Consider the following 21,202-nt stretch of genomic DNA (forward strand, 5'->3'; position numbering starts at 1 on the left):
AATCTCGGCCCTGCAAATCTTACCCATATGTTTTTGACATGCCCGTCGCTTTCTGACTTCTGGGAATCTGTATTTGACTCTTTATCCTCTGTCTGTAACGTCAAAGTACACCGATCCCCAATGACAGCCCTTTTTGGTATACCTCCGGACAATCATTCTCTCCCTCCTTGGTTAGAGGACCTTATTGCCTTTCTGACACTACTTGCCTGTCGGACTGTCCTGATGCACTGGAAAGATCTTCGCCCACCCACTCACTCAAAGTGGATAAAAGACTCTCTTTCTTTTATTAAGCTGGAAAAAATCAGACATTCTCTTAATGGTACTGCATGTAAATTCTCTGAAATTTGGTCACCTTTCTTAGAGCATGTCATGTCCTTGACCTTAGAAACGACCCAGTGAACTTTCAGGTACATTAACAAGGTGTGCAGTGTCTCTGCTGTTCATAGATTGGTAGCACAGTATATTGTTTGTAAGATTTTATTCATTCATTTGTGTACCTTTTTGTTCCCTTTTTCTTTTCTTTCTTTGCAATTGTGGTTTTGAATTGTTTTTTGTTTTTCTTATTTTGAAAAATGTATAAATAAATCATACATAAAAAAGAATCATCTAAAACCCTTAGACTACCAGCAGAATCATCTGAAACCCTTAGACTACCAGTAAAACAAGCAGAAACCCTTAGACCAGGGGTCGGCAACCCAAAATGTTGAAAGAGCCAAATTGGACGAAAAAAACAAAATACAAATAAGTCTGGAGCCGCAAAATATTAAAATTCCTATTTAAGCCTTATAATGAAGGCAACACATGCAATATGTATCTATATTAGCCTACTATCAAAATGACTAAGTTGCTACAAATACATAATGGGCATTAACGATTAAATGTTTATTTGCCCTGCAGTGCATTCTGCGGAGAACGACGCGTCACGTGACTGCTCTGTTGTGCAAGTTTAACTACATAACAATATCAATGAATTATGTTTCATTGCTTTGATAAAATTAAAGAAATGTACTAAAGTAATCCGATTTTTTATGTCATTTTTATTTTGAGGATTTGAACAAAAAAACAACAAAATGAAACGTGCATGACTTGCCCCTCTGGGAACCAAACATAGTGCAATAAAACGCAGCCTGCGTTTATAAAAAAGAAAACAGCAGCCTTTTGAAAAGGTAAAGTATATAAAATCAAATTAATACAGTTATGTTTGATTTCTGTGCAAATGCCAAGCAAGTCAGTGCAAGGGTAAAACGCAGCAGCATCCTCTTCTTTCTCTGTACATCTCTAGCAAAGACAGTCAGCTTGTGCTCGAATGACAGAACAGCTTCAAGCATTTGCGGCGCCTGGAGACTTTCGTTCAGCTTGTTCAGGTGGCTTGTCACAGTCATATCAACCAAAAAGTGCAGCTTTTCGAGCCACTCAGTGTCTTCCAGTTGCGGGTAGTTCAGGTCTTTGCTTTTCAGGAATGTTTTATCCTGTTCTAAACAGATGACAAAATGACGCAAAACGTCACCATCGGACTGTGTTGTGTAGCAGGAGATCAGAATATTCGCTTTCAACTTCATCAAGCAATGCACGGAACTGACGGTGGTTCAATTTACATCAGCCACCTGCCTAAACGGTCCACTGAAAGTTTAATCATGTGCATTTTAGGTCTGTTAGTAGCAGGGGATTGTGGGACGCAGTCTCCTGATCTAATGAGGGCTCAGCATTAAACTGTTTGCCCATATTTCTTTTCAAATGGCAGTTTTGTTGTCCCACCTTCGTTTATTCTTCCTGTTATGTTTGTTTCTTTTTGTTGCCCCATGAGTGTGGGAGGGGGAGAGGTGGATGATTAACAGCAGAACCATTAGCAGCTCCTCTTCAGGGCCACATACAGACATTTTAGGCACCGTGGATCCTTATTTTTTTCAAATAATAGCATCTAGAGATGTCAGGAAATGCTTTTAGAAGAGACTCCAACCTGAAATTTTCTAAATGTGCTTTTTGTTCTTCTGATCTGAAAGGAACCAGCAACAATTTTCTTAAATCTTTATCCTCTGTAAAATCTCTGCATGAGGTTTAAACTTTCTTTTTTCTTTTGATTTTGTGGTGGATCCTTTAACATGTCATAAAGCTTTTCCAATGGAATTTTGTTTTTACCCATAATGCAAAGTGATCTTCAGTTCTCAAAAAACAATTCACTTTGCAATGTGATTAAGTCATTTAAACATGCATTTTACAATTTAGGATTTAAGATGAAGAAATGCAATTTAATCTGACATTTTTGAAATCGAAGCAAAATCCATTGGATTTTAAAAAATTTTTTTGCTCCATAATTTTGATACAAATTAATTTTCCAACTGTCAGTTCAATCTGCATTTCTGCCATGCATTTTAAAAATGTATTTAGTAATTCATAATTCATGATGATAAATAACATTTCAATTCCTCGTTTATTTTAACTTCATTTTAAAGTCAATTAAAATCCACTGCATTTTCATTCATGATCATGTTTTTGGGTCCAAATCCAAAAGAAATGAGCAAACAGTGAAAATATCATCTGTCAGTCTGTCATCAGGGCGGGTCCCACCTGACTGAATGGACCAAGTTCCTGGACCTCCAGCTGCATCACTGCTCCTGAACACACTTTTCTGTCTGATTGCAGGTTGAAGGACTGCAATTTGTCAGAGAACAGCTGTGAAGCTCTGGTCTCAGCTCTGAAGAAAAACCCATCCAACCTGATAGAACTGGACCTGAGTGTGAACCTGAACCTGCAGGATTCAGGAGTTCTTCATCTGTGTGGTTTTTTGGAGAGTCCAAACTGCAGACTGCAGACTCTGAGGTCAGACTCCATGTTTATGATGAGTACAGATGACTGACTGATGACATCACTACAGAATGACAATCTTACATTAATGTGATTCGTTTGTTCTCGTTGTTTTGAATTTACTTAGTTGACATTTTTTTATAATTTTCCTAAATTAGCATAATATTTAATTGTTATGCAGGTGATTAAAAAGGGCAGAACATATTTGTGTTATTCTTAAATGGAGGATTCTTAAATTCTTAAATGGAGGATGCAAAAGGAAGAGTGAGAGAAGAAAATGATGATGTCATGAGGAAAAGACGGTACACTTGGGGCAGTGCTGCAGAGATGAAACGTTAAGAAAGTGCGTTAAGTAAAACTAAAATTTACAATTTAGGATTCAAAATAAAGAAACACAATTTAATCTGACATTTTTTAAATCAAAGCTTATAATCTAAGCAAAATCTAATGGATTTTAAATTGTTATGTTTTTGGGTTCCATAATTCAAATGCTAACATTTCCAAAAGGTAATATTTTATGTGACAATATTAATATAGATTTGTTAAACCCAATCAAACACATCATGACAGAGGATTTTACACATGCAATGTACAGTTTAGGCCAATATCCATTAATCAACAGACCAAGCAGAATAACAACAAATAGTGCGACCTTGATAGACAACATATTCACAAACTGCCTAGAAAACAGAATAAAAAGTGGATTGCTGATTACTGACATTAGTGACCGCCTCCTGTATTAGCAAACTTTGAATGTGTTTGTAGAGAAATAAAACAAAAAAGGCAAGTAGTTTACAAAAGAAAACTAATAGAGGAATAAATAAATGCATTCAAATCAGAACTACAAGCACAAATTTAGAAAACCCTGTATGAAAGCAATGATGTTAACTCAGCTTATGAAAGATTAATGCAGAGATTTACACCAATATATGACTAAAACTGCCCACTTACAAAATCCTGTAGTAGAAAGCATTTAACAAAAATACATGGATGAAAAATAGACTAAGAAATGCATGCATAAAAAGAACAGTTTATACAAACAATTTCTAAGACATAGAACTGTTGAAGCCGAACACTGATACAAAAACATAAAAACAGATTGACCAGTATCATGACAACATTCAAAAAAGACTATTATACAAAATATAAGACAAAAAAAATCAAATACTAAAGATTTTTTGACGGTTTTGAACAGTGTCATTAGAAAACACAGAGAAAACAGATTATCCAGACTTTTTTGCTAATAAAAATGAGATTTGCAACAATATTTAGGACATGACAAAGGATTTTAATTAATATTTTGTTAATAATAGGGGCAAAGTTAGCCAACAAAATTAACTGCAGTAATAAATCAGAAATGGAAACTTTTGAACACCACAATCAAGATAAATCTAAACTCAATCTATTTGAGACCCGTGGAAGCAAAAGAAATTCTAAAAAATTGTCAAAGAATAAAAAAAAACATCTACAGACTCTAACAAAATTAATATGATGGTGATAAAAAAGGTCATTGATTCCATTGTTGACCCGCTAACCTATATTTGTGATTTATCCTTTCCCCAAAAAATGAAAATAGCCAAAGTAATTCCATAACACCAATCAGGGGACAAACATCAACTCACAAATTACAGACCAGTGTCTTTACTCTGCCAATTCTCAAACATACTTGAAAAAGTGTTCCTCACAAGGCTGAAAAACTTTGTTGAGAAACATAAACTAATGTCAGAAAAACAGTATGGTTCCAGAAAAAATAGATCAACATCCATTGCAATTATGCAACTAACTGAAGAAATAATAAATGGCACAGATAATGAGGAGTTCACAGTAGGAGTTTTCATCGATCTGAAAAAGGCTTTTGACACTATTGATCATAAAATTTTAGTAAATGTTGGAAAATATAATCTGTCGCTTTGAGATTACTTTCCTTTGTTGCATGTTCAATAAAGTCGAGAAGAAGAAAACCACGGGATTCGGCCGGATTAAGTTTATTAAATTTATTCCCTAACAATATTTCTAAAAACAGAGTAAAACAAAATAAAACAGATCGATCTGGGTGTCCAAAATCAAGGCCTGCAATACGCAAGAGGTTACATTCCGAATTCACATGCAGCTTGTCTGGAGACACAGGAAAATTCCTTGAGTTCAGACTTTTAAGCATGTGGTCAGAACATCCTCCCCCGGGAGCAAGATGGCCGCCGAATCTCCGCCTCTGGTCGCTGGAGATTGGCTGACAGAGAAGCCCGCCTACTTCCTTCAGCCCATGTTAGGAGTTACAGCATTTGGTCCTAGCTTCCTGCTTCAAACGTCCAGGGGGGTTATTTCAAAGACGGACCACTGTCCGACCACCAACAGTGTCCCCATGGGGGTCCAGCACCGTCGCCCTGATCCTTCTCCGCAGGCAATCAGTCCCAACTCTTTGTCCTTTTCATGTGAGTTGACACCTTCAGGGGGTTCCCATAAATTGAGTTGAATCCTGGAGACAATTTAATTCTGGTCCATGTCAGATCTACAGTTAAGGCTTCCAGATGGTCTTAGACGATCAAAGACTGTTTTCTCCTGAAGGGGGTTGGAGGTTGGAGCTGCATTCCTGAAGCCCCTCACATATGCAACTTAAAGAAGCTTCTTCAAGGTTCAAATGATGTTAAAGCACACACTTCAGCAAATGACTTATCTTCAATGTAATAAAATTTAAGACTGCAAACCCTAATGAATTTACCAAAAAATATAAATTCCTTCATAAACAAACTGGAAAAACATGGAATATGAGGACCAGCATTAAAATGGTTAAACAGCCACATTAAAGCAGGCCGCAGTTTGTTCAACTAGAACATTGTAAATCATCCCTACTAAATTTAAGATGTGGAGTACCACAAGGGTCAATCTTAGGTCCAACACTGTATATCCTGACTCTAAATGGTGTCAGATACACTAATACTTTTTTATGTCAACGCCACACTGTATGTACAGGGGAGAATCTCAAAGAAGTTGTAAAAATAATAAATACAGTGAAATTAAAACAATGGTTCGACAGAAATAAACTTTCACCTAATGTCAACAAAACTAAATTCATGATTTTTGGAAAACACGATATTCTTGCTGATTTATAAATAAAAGTTGCTATTGATAATCATGTGGTGGAAAAGTGAATGAAATTGAGTTCCTTAGAGTAAATATGGACGACAAAATAAGCTGGAAGCCACAAATAAAGCAAGTAGGAGCTAAAATAATTTATTGTTCTTCTTGAACTCTCATGTGTCTACATTTGCAGATATTCTATTTCTTATTAACATAAAAGCAAATGATGCAGTGTGGATTTGAAATATGAAACCTGCATTCAGTTGTCATGACTCTGACTTTAACTTCAGTTCTTGCCATTTTAGTTCGCTATGGTGGTTCTTAAAAACCTCGTCATCCTCTTCCTACCTCTCACTCATGGTGCAGAAAGAATTAAACATAACAGGATAAAATAACAATACACAGTAAAGCAGCTACATCTAAACACATTTGGTCAAAAACCCACACTTAAAGGCAAATCTGACCAGACAGGCAAAGGGAATGGTATCCCACAATTCCTTGCAGCAGCACCACAGTTACACCTACTTCATTGAATTAATTTGAATGAAAGTAAAACTATTTATCTTAACTGCAGCAAATAATAAAGTTAGATCAATGTAAAAATGTATCTTTGTTTATCTTTCCAACATCAATATGTCGTCTTATCACCCTCTCATGGTGGAAAAGGTATTATCTGAGCTTCTTTATACACTAAATTATCTTTAAATGGCCACGCCATGCTCCTTCACCTCTCTGAAAACAAACTGACCTTCAACTAAACCTGCTCCAGAACAGGTTTTGTTCAGAGCATGAGTTGCTATGGGAACTAAGCATACCCTGAAACATACCTCCATTTTTGGAACCGTAAGCGGTGGTTGTACACTTGTAACACTCTTCAATTTCTCAAAGTATTACACACAACAAACAAACAAACAAAAAAAATCCACAACCAATATGACTCAATTTTTTTTAAACAGTCTCAGGTATTCAACCCCACACAAGCTTCCCCAGTTTTTTTCCCAATACACCCAAGTTTTTTCCTATATCTGTTCGTTATTTACAAAGTCACCGCCTATCTTGGCATCCTCCGCCCTCCATATGAAATCGGAGATCCAAGTGACCCGCGGGACATCGATGTTCCGTCCGTAGGATGAACGTACGCGGCTTACCGGCTCTGTCCACCGTTGATAGGGTTTTCAGTTATTCCAAGCATGTGGAGGTCTCCCCCGATTGCAGGAATAAATCCCCGAAAATTCCACCGATGCGGTTGGACTTCTCTCCGACGTCACAGTAATCCTCTGCAAGTACGTGTCCTGCGGCTGTCAACTCTCTGTCTTTCCGCTTCACCTCCTCTTAATTTGTATTTCACCTGGTCCCAGGAAGTCCCCAGGTAGCCATATTTGTAGTCCAGAGTCTCCTGATCATGTAGTTTCCATACCCCTGTTATCCAACATATACTCCAAACGAAATAAACATATAGCCAGGACTATAGTAACCAGGGTTAACACAGGGAAGTCAACACCGAATTTTCTCTTTTTTTCAGTAAATAGACAACTCCAAATATATATTTACATATGTGGCAATGCTACACACTTCTTTAGCCTCACATTTACCGTGGGAGCTAGCATGCTTTCTGGAATACCCTCAGATGGGGAGGCACAGTTGTAACTTTTGAGATTAAAATTCCAGAGATCTGCATATGAATTCTGGCTTTTTTTCTTGAATAGCTCCCAAATCATGTGACCCAATCACATAAAATGTATGCTGAACTGTGTCACTGGCACTATAACATCAGACACAACATTTTATTTTGCCATCATACATGATGCCAATTTTATATGAATATTTAAATTAAAATTCCAGTTTGGACATGAATTCTGGCATTTATTATTATAGCTTCCTAACCACGTGACCCAACGAGTCCAACCGTGTCCTGATTTGTTGCACTGACATCCCAACATAAAACACACCAAACTATTCTGAATTCCTAGATAATGAATATTTTATATGAATTTTTATATTGAAATTTCAGGGGTTGGCATTCGAATTCTGGTAATTGTTTTCAATAGCTCCCAAATCACTTGACCCAGTGATATAAAATGTGTGCTGAAAAGTGCCACTGGCATCCCAACATCAGACACATAAAGAAAATAAAGAGGTGTGTGTTACGACCCCTGGTCTTTTCTGCATGTTTTGCGTGTATGTGTACTTATACTTGAGTTTTAGCTCCTGCAGAGATTCAGGTTCTCCACAGCTGCTGACCAATTTCAAATCTGTTGACTGTTTTTCTTTTTTTTCGTTTGCTCTATGAAACGCAAATCTGTAAGAGAGAAACAAAATTCAGTAACTATTTTTTGATTTTCTTTTTTATGACTTTTACACATTTAAACCCTGGTCACAAGTTATTTTAGAGTAGCTAGTCAACAAATCCTGTTTTCATAATTGAATTCAAACTGGGGTAAGTAAAAGAACGGGCGCCGTTCAATTGAGATTGGAACAAGCGTTGCACATACCTGAAATCACAGAAAGGCTCCAAAACTGATGGAAAGACATGTTGGCGACACCAAATACGTGCAGCCAAGATGCACAATAAGCGTGTTTGAGATCAACCAGGTGAAGGCAACTCTGCGCAGATCACCTGGTGTGTGACGTATGTTTTTGTTTTTGCTCCAACGTCACCTGTCAATCATCACAAAGACTTAGCGGGAAAGGGGTGTGAGCAAGGCGCCACCCTGAGTGAACCCAGCTGGATTTTTTGGACCCACTGTGACTCTGTGACACTCACTGACTGTGAGCTTCCCAGATGACTACAAACCAATGCATTGTGGGAAAAGATGTCCTGATAGTTCTTGTAGTTAAAGTGATCAATTAAAATCAATTGAAATACCTATTGAGCAGAACTAAAGACCAAGGACAGAGTCCAGAACCCAGACTACAGGGACACTGATACCCCCAGGCTCAGATGTGATGTGATCCCTGGCTCATGGTCTTGCCTGAGAACGCAAGGATTCCTCTCCATGAGAGGGTCTCTCCGGGCCCACGAAGCCAGCACCCAAGGGACACGGCCCCCGTTGAAGAGGGCCCAGCACCCCCTGCCAGGGATAGGGTAGGGTAGGGTTCCAACTTCCTTGTGAAGGCGACTGGCGGGCGGCTCGGGCTCAGAGTCTGGGGCAGGCGGCCAAGAGACAGGAATCAGATTGTGTCACTTAAACCTTGACATAAAATGCATTTCTGCCATGCATTTTTTAAAATGTTTTTAGTAATTAATAATTCATGATGATCAATGACATTTCAATTCCTTGTCTGTTTTAACTTCATTTCAAGTCATTTCTAATCTATTGCATTTTCATTCATGATCATGTTTTTGGGTCAAAATCCAAAAGAAATGAGCAAACAGTGAAAGTGTCATCCATCAGTCTGTCAACAGGTCGGATCCCACATGACTGATTTTACCAAGTTCCTGGACCTCCAGCTGCATCACTGCTCCTGAACACACTTTTCTGTCTGATTTCAGGTTGGAGAACTGCAGATTGTCAAAGAGCAGCTGTGAAGCTCTGGTCTCAGCTCTAAAGAAAAACCCGTCTAATCTGACACAACTGGACCTGAGCGTGAACCAGAACCTGCAGGATTCAGGAGTTCGTCATCTGTGTGGTTTTCTGGAGAGTCCAGACTGCAGACTGCAGACTCTGAGGTCAGACTCCATGTTTCAGTTGTGTTCAGATCAATATGACGACAAATTTGTGTTGACACTAAACTGCAGACATGAGGCACTTCCTCATCACTTCCTTTTTCTCTGCTGGGATCTCAAACACTAAATGGAGAGCTTCGATTTCTGGGTGTGGCCAAATTAGCATATTTTCCAAATATTTAAATTTTTACAGAGTTGCATCCTAGTTTTTTTATTCAGGAAAAGATTAAGATCAACAAAATAAAAAATAAACAAAGTACATGATTAACAATATTTGATAAAGACCTAAATGCAAATAGTAAAAAGAATTATGCTATAGTCAGTACGCTGCCCTTCAGAGATCAGTGGTCCAGAGTGTCAGAATCTCTCAGTCTTCTGTTCTCTCCAATGGTTAACTAGACTCCTTCTGAGGATGTTCCTCTGTGTGGATCAGTTTCCATGGGAACCAGAGTCTGGGAGTCAGAAACTGGACTTTAATGTTGAAATTAAACATTCATGAGTTACACTTAGATTTAGATAAATAGATGGTACTTCATTTGTTGTTGTCACTGGTACAACATTTTTAAAATTCCTCTTTGGTCAGAGCATCTTTTATACATCAAAACAACAATTTACCTTGAAAACATTAATGAAAAAAGATAAATAAAAAGTGCATTATTCATAGAAAACAAGCCATGAGAAGCAAATGTAACCTAGTAGAGAAAGGCTCTAAGAAAGAAGCATGTAAAGGAAAAAATAGAACTAAAGGAAAACGAAATATACTAATAAAATGGACAGTAAAAAATGTTAAAACTGTTCAAAGTTTTTGATTTAACATTATTGGATTTTGTTTTGTTTTGTTTGAAAAAGAAGAACTTGTAAACATTTGTTGATTAGTTTTACACATTAACAGAGTTTGTGTGTTTTCATTTTTTTTCATTGTCATTGACCTGTTTTCCCGTTTCCAACCTATTTTTGCGGTGAAAGAGTTTTTATTCTTTTAAAGCAGGACTTGAAAAGTGCATTTTTTTAATTCATGGAAATGATTTATATTGAAAAACAAAGGTAGTGAATCTGTATTCACATCTCTATTTTGTAATTATAAAGTTGGTAACAGTTTTGGTGCCTGGTGGAGTGTGGGTGGTATCTCGACTGCACATGCATCTTTAAAAACACTGAGAAAATATTATTTCTGCCCTCGGAAAGCCGCTGCCGGCTCCGCTTTCTCACGTCCATGGTGGAGGACCACATTGAGGCCCGGGTGCCTTCTTGATCGACAGCAAAACAGAGACACCCCGTGTGACCCAGCCATCCTGCCATGGTGCCTGGTTCCAGATCTGCAGTTCCTGTCCAGGATATCCAAGTCCACTGATGCCGTGCCCTGAAGCACGCACTGTCCAAGCCCTGTCCACGGAACAGGGGCCACCGATCCTTTAGCTGTGGTTAAGTCAGCCACGATTTGGAAATGTCACTGTTGTTACAAAATAAAATCTTTTCAATTCTTAATAGGTACTTCTACAAAAATAATATTAATACACAACAAAGCTATCTCTTGACAAAGATTTGTGTACTCTTATTGTGTAGTTTTTGAAATATTAGAACATAAATATAGTATTTTGCTTGGCTGTTAGCCTTTGGGTTTTTTGTGGGGTCATTCCACATTCTCTGCATATAATCTCTCTATTAGGATTAGTGTGTAGTAGCATTACAACAGAACCTTATTCTCACATCTAGTCCATTTCCGTCTGGTTCCCCAGCACCAGTTTTTCCCCTGACTTAGCCAACACATCTCTGTGAGATCAGGAATGTAAGTGAACTCTGAATCTGTCTCCTGCATAAAGGACTGAAACTGCCGGTGATTCAAACCTTTAGCTCAGTTAAAGTTTACAGTTTGTGTTCCAGAGCTCATTCCAATGTCCATCTTCAGGACTTTGCCACATAGTCCTAGTGGATGATGCAATGACCTGCTGTTAACTCACCAGTACACTTCTTCTTCTGCATCTTTACTCACATCCTTCCCACTAGTCCACTTTTTTCACCACACATAGCCGCTGCTCCAACAGTTGTTAGTGCAACAAGTTTGTTTCCTCAGCGTTCCACTTTGACATACATTTTAAAAATGAGCTTTGTTCCGTGCATCAATTTAACTGTGTGGGAAGTGAATGTTTTTAATTGAATAAATTGGGTGCGGCCTGAGAGGTAAGAGTGGAACCAGTTGAGAGGTATGTTTGCGACACCTGTGACGGAGAGTCTATCTAGGAGGATGGTACAAGAGAAAGGATCAAAGGCTGGGCTCAAATCGAGTAAGAGTTGGATGGAGAGTAGGCCAGAATTAGCAGTAAGGAGGAGGTCATTGGAGATTTTGAGGAGAGCTGTTTCTGTGCTGTGAAGGGGACGGAAACCAGACTGAAATTGTTCATATAAGTTATTCTGAGAAAGATGCATTTGAAGTTGTTCTGCAACAGTTTTTTCAAGAATTATGGAGATAAACGGAGGATTGGAAATGGGGAAAAAATTGTTTAAGTTTGATGGGTCTAATCCTGGTTTTTAAAGTATAGGAGTGACAGCAGCAGTATTCGGGTCGATATATCTTTGTGAATCTGCCTTTTCTGACATGAATGTCAGTAAGTCGAGGTTCAGAACCAGACTGATAGATGAGCATTTTAATGACTCCATCAGAGTAAACCTCAGTGGATACTATCTAGCTTGTAGCTCTCTGGTTAAATCTATGCAGTGCCAGACTTCTCACTGAACAAACCTTATATGAAAGTTAAGAAAGTTTTCAGCACACTATGTGTTTTGCTTTTACTTTGCTGTTTTTTTAATTGTTCAGTGTGAAAACTTTAAGTGTGAATAACTGTTTTCTAACATAAGTACCTCTCTGACTGTTTCATTATGTAAAAGTAGCTCAGTGAGCAGAAAATTTTGGAGACCCCTACTCTAAAAGAACTAATTCAAATGAATGGATAAAACAGAAAACGATCTATCGACCGTCTCTAAGGCCAGATTTTTACACACCAGGCTGGATGTGGCCCACGAGCCTTGAGTTTGACACAAATATCCTTAAGGATTTCTGGGCTCAGAAAAAGGAACTTTGGGAGCAGCAGAAACAGCAGAACCATCATCAGCTCCTCTTCAGGGCCACATTCAGACATTTTACGCCCTGTGGTTTTTCAAGGCCCATCTACAGTTTAGAGATGTCAGGAAAAGCTTTCAGTAGAGACTCCAACATGAAATTTTTTTAATGTGCTTTTTGTTCCTCTGATTTGAAAGGAACCAGCAACTTAAATCTTTGTCTTCTGTAAAAATCTCTGCATGAGGTTTAAACTTTCTTTTTTCTTTTGATTTTGTGTTGGATCCTTTAAAATGTCATAAAGCTTTTCCAATGGAAGTTTTTTACCCATAATTCAAAGTGATCTTCAGTTCTCAATAAACAATTCACTTTGCAATGTGATGAAGTCATTTAAACATGCATTTTACAATTTAGGAATTAATATTAAGAAATGCAATTTAATATGACATTTTTGAAATCAAAGCAAAATCCATTGGATTTCAAATTGTCCTATTTTTTTGTTCCATAATTTTAATGAAAATTAATTTTACAACTGTCAGTTCAATCTGCATTTCTGCCATGCATTTTAAAAATGTATTTAGTAATTCATAATTCATGATTATAAATTACATTTCAATTCCTCGTCTATTTTAACTTCATTTTAAAGTCAATTAAAATCCACTGCATTTTCATTCATGATCATGTTTTTGGGTCCAAATCCAAAAGAAATGAGCAAACAGTGAAAATGTCACCTCTCAGTCTGTCATCAGGGCGGGTCCCACCTGACTGAATGGACCAAGTTCCTGGACCTCCAGCTGCATCACTGCTCCTGAACACACTTTTCTGTTTGATTGCAGGTTGGAGAACTGCAGTTTGTCGAAGATCAGTTGTGAAGCTCTGGTCTCAGCTCTGAAGAAAAACCCGTCTAATCTGACAGAACTGGACCTGAGCGGGAACAAGAACATGAAGGATTCAGCATTTCTTCATCTGTGTGGTTTTCTGGAGAGTCCAAACTGCAGACTGCAGACTCTGAGGTCAGACTCCATGTTTATGATGAGTACAGATGACTGACTGATGACATCACTACAGAATGACAATGTTACATTAATGTGATTCGTTTGTTATTGTTGTTTTGAATTTACTTAGGTGAAAATTGTTTTATAATCTTGCTAAATTAGCATGATCTTTTTATTGTTATGCAGGTGATAAAGAGGGCAGAACATATTTGTATTATTCTTAAATTGATTGGAGGATGCATAAGGAAGAGTGAGAGAAAAGAAATGATGATGTCATGAGGAAAAGACGGTACACTCGGGGCAGTGCTGCAGAGATGAAACGTTAAGAAAGTACGTTAAGAAGTCCAAGGAAATCCTAGGTGTGTTAAGAATGAACAGAAAATTAGTTCAGAATAATATGTTTGTGGTTTTGAAAATTGTTAAGACTTTTACTATCTGAGCATGCTAGTCAGCAGTGACTGAAAACACCGGGAAAGCATGAAGAAGACAGGAGTAGTGAGAGGAACACACGCATGTTAAAGGCTTCCAGTTTGACACAGACAGGACCGTCAGAGTTTATTATCGGGCTGCAACCAGTTTGTATCTGGATCTAATGAGGTGCTCTCAGAGTGAACATAGGAAAAGAGCTAACATGAACATCCAAACTCCAGACAGAAGTCTGCAATGTGGGAACTTAAACTCAAACTTTATTTGTTCTCTTGATTTTGTGATCCATCAGTGTGGATCCATTAAAATGTGATAAAGATTTTCCAATGGAAGTTTTCTTTTTTACCCATAATTCTGAGTGATCTTCAACTCTTAATGAACAGTTCAATTTGAATGTGATCATGTCATTTCAAAATACATTTTACAATTTAGGATTCAAAATGAAGAAATGCAATTTAATCTGACATTATCGCCATGTCATGATAGAATTGTTACTGTATTGTAAGGTATCCAGTGAATCACGGCTGTGTACATCCCGCCGGACGCCAACATAAACACAGCGCTCTGTCTCCTGCTGAACGCCATAAACAAACAGCAGCGGGTTTACCCCGATGGCGTTCATATCGTAGCAGGAGACTTTAATAAGGCCCACTTAAAGACTTTTCTCCCGAAGTTCTACCAGCATGTGAAGTGTTCTACAAGGGGGGAGAACGCTCTGGATCATGTCATCAAGCATCAAGCATGCATACAGAGCCACCCCTCTCCCCCACCTCGGGCAATCAGACCATCTTTCCCTCCTGCCCTTTCCATCGTACACCCCCCTCATACGCCGATCCAGGCCAACGACAAAGACCATCACAACCTGGCCTAATGCCCTATCCTTGCTACAGGACTGCTTCCAACAGACAGACTGGGACTTATTCAACCATCAGGAGCTGGAGACACTCACGGGAACAAAGTTGGACTATATACAGTTCTACATTGGGAATGTGACTGTGGACAAAACCATCAGGGTTTTTCCAAACCAGAAACCCTGGACGACTACCCAAGTCCGCTCCCTCGTCAGAGCTCGAGACGCTGCCTTCAGGTCAGGGGACGGAGCACTATGCAGTGCTGCCCGAGCTGACTTGAAAAGAGTAGTAAAAGCAGCCAAGGCAGACCACAGGATGTGTTTAGACGCTCACATTTCCAGCAATAATCCGCGAGAAGTCTGGCAAGGCATCCAGGACATCACCAACTTCAGGGGCTGTGATGTGTCCTCAGCAGCTCCAGATGCTATATGGGCAGAGGAGCTTAACTGCTTCTTTGCTCGCCATGAAACCACCCAACACCAATCCTCCACCCAAGACCCACCCCCAACCCCCACCGGCCCCAGCACACCCCCACTCACTGTACAGGAGCATAACATCAGACGGGTGCTCCTAGCAGTGAACCCCAAGAAGGCTGCTGGCCCCCACTGAGTCCCTGGCAAAGTGCTCAGGGACTCAAGTGCTCAGCGTCCACCAGGTCGCCCCCACCTTTACCAATATCTTTAACCTCTCTCTGGCCCAGGCAGTAATCCCATCCTGCCTGAAATCAGCAACCATAATCCCTGTGCCAAAAACGTCTCCTACCACAAGCATTGATGACTATCGCCCAGTGGCCCTCACTCTGGTAATAATGAAGTGCTTTGAAAGGCTAATCCTCCCAGACATCAGGGACCAACTTGCCACAGACTTGGACCCCCACCAGTTCGCATACCGCAAGAACAGATCCACAGAAGACGCCGTAGCCGTGGCTCTCCACTCCGCGCTGAACCACCTGGAGCAGCAGCAGATTGCCTAAATTGGATAAGATATATATAATATATATATATATATATAATCTAGCCACAGGGGTTGCAAGCCAGTTGCCTCTGTGCCGGTCCCAAGCCCGGATAAATAGAGAGGGTTGCGTCAGGAAGGGCATCCGGCGTAAAAATTGCCAAAATAACCATGCGAATCATCCACAACACTTTAGACATACCGGATCGGTCGAGGCCCGGGTTAACAACGACCGCCACCGATGCTGTTAACCTACAGGGTGTCGGTGGAAATTTGACTACTGTTGGTCGAAGAAAGAGGGGAGGCAGAAGGGTCCGTGGCCAGAGAGAGAAGGGAAAATGCAGGAACATAGGTTTGAGAATAGGGACTCTTAACGTTGGCACAATGACAGGGAAAGGCAGAGAGCTGGCAGACATGATGGAGAGAAGGAAGGTAGATGTACTGTGTGTGCAGGAGACAAGGTGGAAGGGCAGCAAGGCACGTAGTATTGGAGGAGGATACAAACTGTTCTATCATGGTGTCGATAGGAAGAGAAACGGGGTAGGAGTGATTCTGAAGGGGGAGTTTGTAAACAGTGTTCTAGAGGTGAAAAGAGTCTCAGACAGGATGATGAGCCTAAAGTTAGAAATTGAAGGGGTGATGGTGAATGTAGTCAGTGGGTATGCGCCACAGGTTGGCTGTGAGTTAGAAGTGAAGGAGAGATTCTGGAGTGAGTTGGATGAGGTCATAGAGAGTATCCCCAGAGGAGAGAGAGTTGTTATTGGAGCAGACTTTAATGGGCATGTTGGTGAGGGCAACAGAGGTGATGAGGAGGTGATGGGCAGGTTTGGTGTGAAGGAAAGGAATCTGGAGGGACAGATGGTGGTGGACTTTGCGAAGAGGATGGAAATGGCTGTAGTCAACACTTACTTCCAGAAGAGAGAGGAACATAGAGTGACATACAGAAGTGGAGGTAGGAGTACTCAGGTGGACTACATCCTATGTAGACGAGGCCATTTGAGAGAGGTTAGTGACTGCAAAGTGGTGGTAGGAGAGAGTGTAGCCAGACAGCACCGCATGGTGGTGTGTAAGATGACTCTGGAGGTCAGGAAGAAGAAGAGAGGGAAAACAGAAAAGAAGACCAAGTGGTGGAAGCTACAGAATGAAGAAACTTGTGAGGAATTTAGGCAGAAGTTGAGACAGGTCCTGGGTGGTCAGGATGAGCTTCCAGATGACTGGGAAACTACAGCAGAGATTATCAGGGAAACAGGTAGGAAGGTGCTAGGTGTGTCATCTGGAAAGAGGAAAGACGGTAAAGACACTTGGTGGTGGAATGAGGAAGTACAGGACTGCGTCCAGAGGAAGAGGTTGGCTAAAAGGAAGTGGGATGTAGAAAGGACTGAGGAAGGTAGACAGGAGTACAAGGAAGCGCAGCGTAGAGTGAAGAGAGAGGTGGCAAAGGCCAAACAGAAAGCTTACGAGGAGCTATATGACAGGTTAGACACAAAGGAAGGAGAGAAGGATTTTTACAAGCTAGCCAGACAGAGAGACAGAGATGGGAAGGACGTGCAACAGATAAGGGTGATTAAGGACAGAGATGGAAAGGTGCTAACAACCCAGGAGAGTGTACAGAAAAGATGGAAGGAGTATTTTGAGGAGCTGATGAACGTGGAAAATGACAGGGAAAGAAGGGAGGAAGATGTGGTTGTTGTGGAGCAGGAAGTAGCAGAGATTGGAAAGGATGAGGTTAGGAAGGCTCTGAAAAGGATGAAGAGCGGAAAGGCCGTTGGTCCTGATGACGTACCTGTGGAGGTATGGAAGTGCTTAGGAGAGACAGCAGTGGAATTTCTAACAAGGTTGTTCAATAGGATTTTAGAGAGTGAGAAGATGCCTGAGGAATGGAGGAGAAGTGTTCTGGTTCCGATCTTTAAGAACAAGGGTGACACGCAGAACTGCTGCAACTATAGAGGTATAAAGTTGATGAGCCACACAATGAAGCTGTGGGAAAGAGTAGTGGAAGCCAGGCTTAGGAAGAAGGTGGAGATTTGTGAGCAGCAGTATGGTTTCATGCCCCGTAAGAGCACCACTGATGCCATTTTTGCTTTGAGAATGTTGATGGAAAAGTACAGAGATGGTCAGAAGGAGCTGCATTGTGTGTTCGTAGATTTAGAGAAGGCGTATGACAGGGTGCCGAGGGAGGAGCTGTGGTACTGTATGAGGTCGTCTGGAGTGGCAGAGAAGTATGTCAGAGTAGTTCAGGACATGTATGAGAGAAGTATGACGGTGGTGAGATGGTGAAGGAAAAGGAATCTGGAGGGACACATGGTGGTGGACTTTGCGAAGAGGATGGAAATGGCTGTAGTCAACACTTACTTCCAGAAGAGAGAGGAACATAGAGTGACATACAGAAGTGGAGGTAGGAGTACTCAGGTGGACTACATCCTATGCAGACGAGGTCATTTGAGAGAGGTTATTGACTGCAAAGTGGTGGTAGGAGAGAGTGTAGCCAGACAGCACCGCATGGTGGTGTGTAAGATGACTCTGGAGGTCAGGAAGAAGAAGAGAGGGAAAACAGAAAAGAAGACCAAGTGGTGGAAGCTACAGAATGAAGAAACTTGTGAGGAATTTAGGCAGAAGTTGAGACAGGTCCTGGGTGGTCAGGATGAGCTTCCAGATGACTGGGAAACTACATCAGAGATTATATATATATATATATATATATATATATATATATATATATATATATGTATATAAAAACGCCCCTCTCACCCTCCGTGGGTGGTTTCTCCTCCAAGCTCGGGTCCTCTACCAGAGGCCTGGGAGCTTGAGGGTCCTGCGCAGTATCTTAGCTGTTCCTAGCACTGCGCTTTTCTGGACTGTGGAAAACCACCCTTGAAGCCAATGGGAAGCCACTTGCACAAGTGTCCATCAAATGTGGGATATACCAAGGTGATGCTCTGTCCCCACTGCTGTTCTGCATAGGTCTGAACCCCCTCAGCCAAATAATCAACAAGACTGGCTATGGATACCGACTCAGAAATGGGGCCAACATCAGTCACCTCCTCTACATGGATGACATCAAGCTATGTGCAAAGAGCGAGTGTGACATTGACTCCCTGATCCACACCACCAGGATCTACAGTACTGACATTGGGATGTCATTCGGGCTCGAGAAATGTAGCCGGATGGTGACAAAAAGAAGCAGGTAGTCCACACAGGAGGGGTCTCACTCCCAGAAGGAACAATAGCACATTGAGGACAGCTACAAGTACCTTGGAATTCCTCAGGCAAATGGCAACCTGGAGCAGGCAACAAGGAAAGCTGCAACAGCTAAATACCTACAACAAGTCCTGAGAAGCCAGCTCAATGGCAAAAATAAGGCCCGGGCAATAAACAGCTACGCACTGCCAGTTATCAGATACCCTGCAGGAATAATAAGATGGCCAAAGGAAGAGATACAGACCACGGATGTTAAAACACGAAAGCTCCTCACCATGCATGGAGGGTTCCACCCCAAATCCAGCACCCTGAGACTGTATGCGAGCCGCAAGGAAGGAGGCCGAGGACTAGTGAGCGTAGAAGCCACTATCCAGGATGAAACATCCAAGATGCATGAGTACATCAAGCTCAAGGCCCCAACTGACAGTGTGCTCAGTGAATGTCTCAGGCAATGGAGAGCAGAGGATACAGTGCTGGAAGACAGATCCTCATGGGAGGACAAACCCCTGCATGGGATGTACCACCGGACCATAACTGAAGTGGCTGATATCAAGAAGTCCTACCAATGGCTAGAAAGGGCTGGCCTACAGGACAGCACTGAAGCGCTCATCCTGGCAGCTCAGGAACAAGCCCTGAGCACCAGAGCGATAGAGGCTCAGATCTACCACACCAGACAAGACCCAAGGTGTAGGCTGTGCAAAGAGGCGCCTGAAACAATCCAGCACATAACTGCAGGATGTAAGATGCTGGCAGGTAAAGCATACATGGAGCGCCACAATCAAGTGGCTGGAATAATATACAGGAACATGTGTGCAGAATATGAACTGGAAACCCCAAGGTCAAAATGGGAAACACCTCCGAAGGTGGTAGAGAATGAGAGGGCAAAGATCCTGTGGGACTTCCAGATCCAGACTGATAGGATGGTAATGGCGAACCAACCAGACATTGTAGTGGTGGATAAAGAACAGAGGAAAGCCGTTGTGGTGGATGTGGCAGTGCCAAGCGATGGGAACATCAGGAAGAAGGAACATGAGAAACTGGAGAAATACCAGGGACTCAGAGAAGAACTGGAGAAAGCCTGGAAAGTGAAGGTGACAGTGGCGCCTGTGGTAATTGGGGCACTTGGGGCAGTAACCCCCAAGCTGGAGGAGTGGCTACAGCAGATACCTGGAAAGACATCAGACCGCTCAGTCCAGAAAAGCGCAGTGCTAGGAACAGCTAAGATACTGCGCAGGACCCTCAAGCTCCCAGGCCTCTGGTAGAGGACCCGAGCTTGGAGGAGAAACCACCCGGGGAGGGTGAGAGGGGCGTTTTTTTTATATATATATATATATGCATCACAATAAAAATAGAAATAAGATCAGAAACTCATGCGTTTACTTTTTTCTGTTCTTATACTACAAGCAGAAACTCTTTCTTTTGATGATGCAGCCGTATTCCTTTTTTGATGGACGTATAATCTTCATACGCCGGTATTAAAATCTCAGTCTCCGTCTCACTGAATTATAGCGCTCCCTTTTTTTCTCCACACGTTTCCTTGGTGACTCCAGAAATCAGCGATCCACTGAAAATGTCTTTATGTACTTGACGTGCATGTGCATTAACCCAGGGTTACCAAGTGGCGCGTAATTACGCTAACTCATATCTGGTCTTTTGGAACCGACATAACCAGAGTAAGCAAGTTCAGGTGGATTTCAGCCAGAGTTCAGGCTTAAAGTCAGGCTAGTTTAAACATGCGTCCTGGAATACCCCCCATACCTGTACATATCAAACAAAACAGACAACTTGGTGACATGCAGTTCCCTGGATTAACACATGGGGTCGCAGTATCATGCTTCCTGGAATACCCCCCAGTGTCTTTACTCCGCCAATTCTCAAACATACTTGAAAAAGTGTTCCTAACAAGGCTGAAAAACTTTGTTGAGAAAAATAAACTAATTGTCGGAAAATGAATATGGTTCCACAAAAAATAGATTAACATCCATGAAAATTATGCAACTAACTGAAGAAATAATAAATGGCACAGATACTGAGGAGTTCACAGCAGGAGTGTTCATCGATCTGAAAAAGGCTTTTGACACTATTGATCATAACATTTTAGTAAAAAACAGGAAAGATATGGAATACAAGAACAGGCATTAAATTGGTTAAAAAAGTTACATTAAAGCAGGCAGCAGTTTGTTAA

The 21,202-nt window shown here is 41.0% G+C and overlaps 1 protein-coding gene across 3 annotated transcripts in view; it reads left to right on the forward strand.

Moving 5' to 3' along the window:
* The window catches only part of LOC101155012 (NACHT, LRR and PYD domains-containing protein 12), a 211,805-nt gene that overhangs the window by 32,732 nt on the left and 157,871 nt on the right, over positions 1–21,202 (forward strand). For all 3 annotated transcript variants that reach the window (XM_078934134.1, XM_078934145.1, XM_078934183.1), the window contains exons 9-10: positions 2,641–2,817; positions 9,371–9,547. In XM_078934134.1, the coding sequence (XP_078790260.1) occupies positions 2,641–2,817; positions 9,371–9,547 (354 nt within the window). The remainder of the gene's footprint in view (positions 1–2,640; positions 2,818–9,370; positions 9,548–21,202) is intronic.

Source organism: Oryzias latipes, chromosome 2 (genome assembly GCF_053564925.1).
Source record: "Oryzias latipes strain Hd-rR chromosome 2, Olatipes_Hd-rR_3.1".
Taxonomy (NCBI): Eukaryota; Metazoa; Chordata; class Actinopteri; order Beloniformes; family Adrianichthyidae; genus Oryzias; species Oryzias latipes.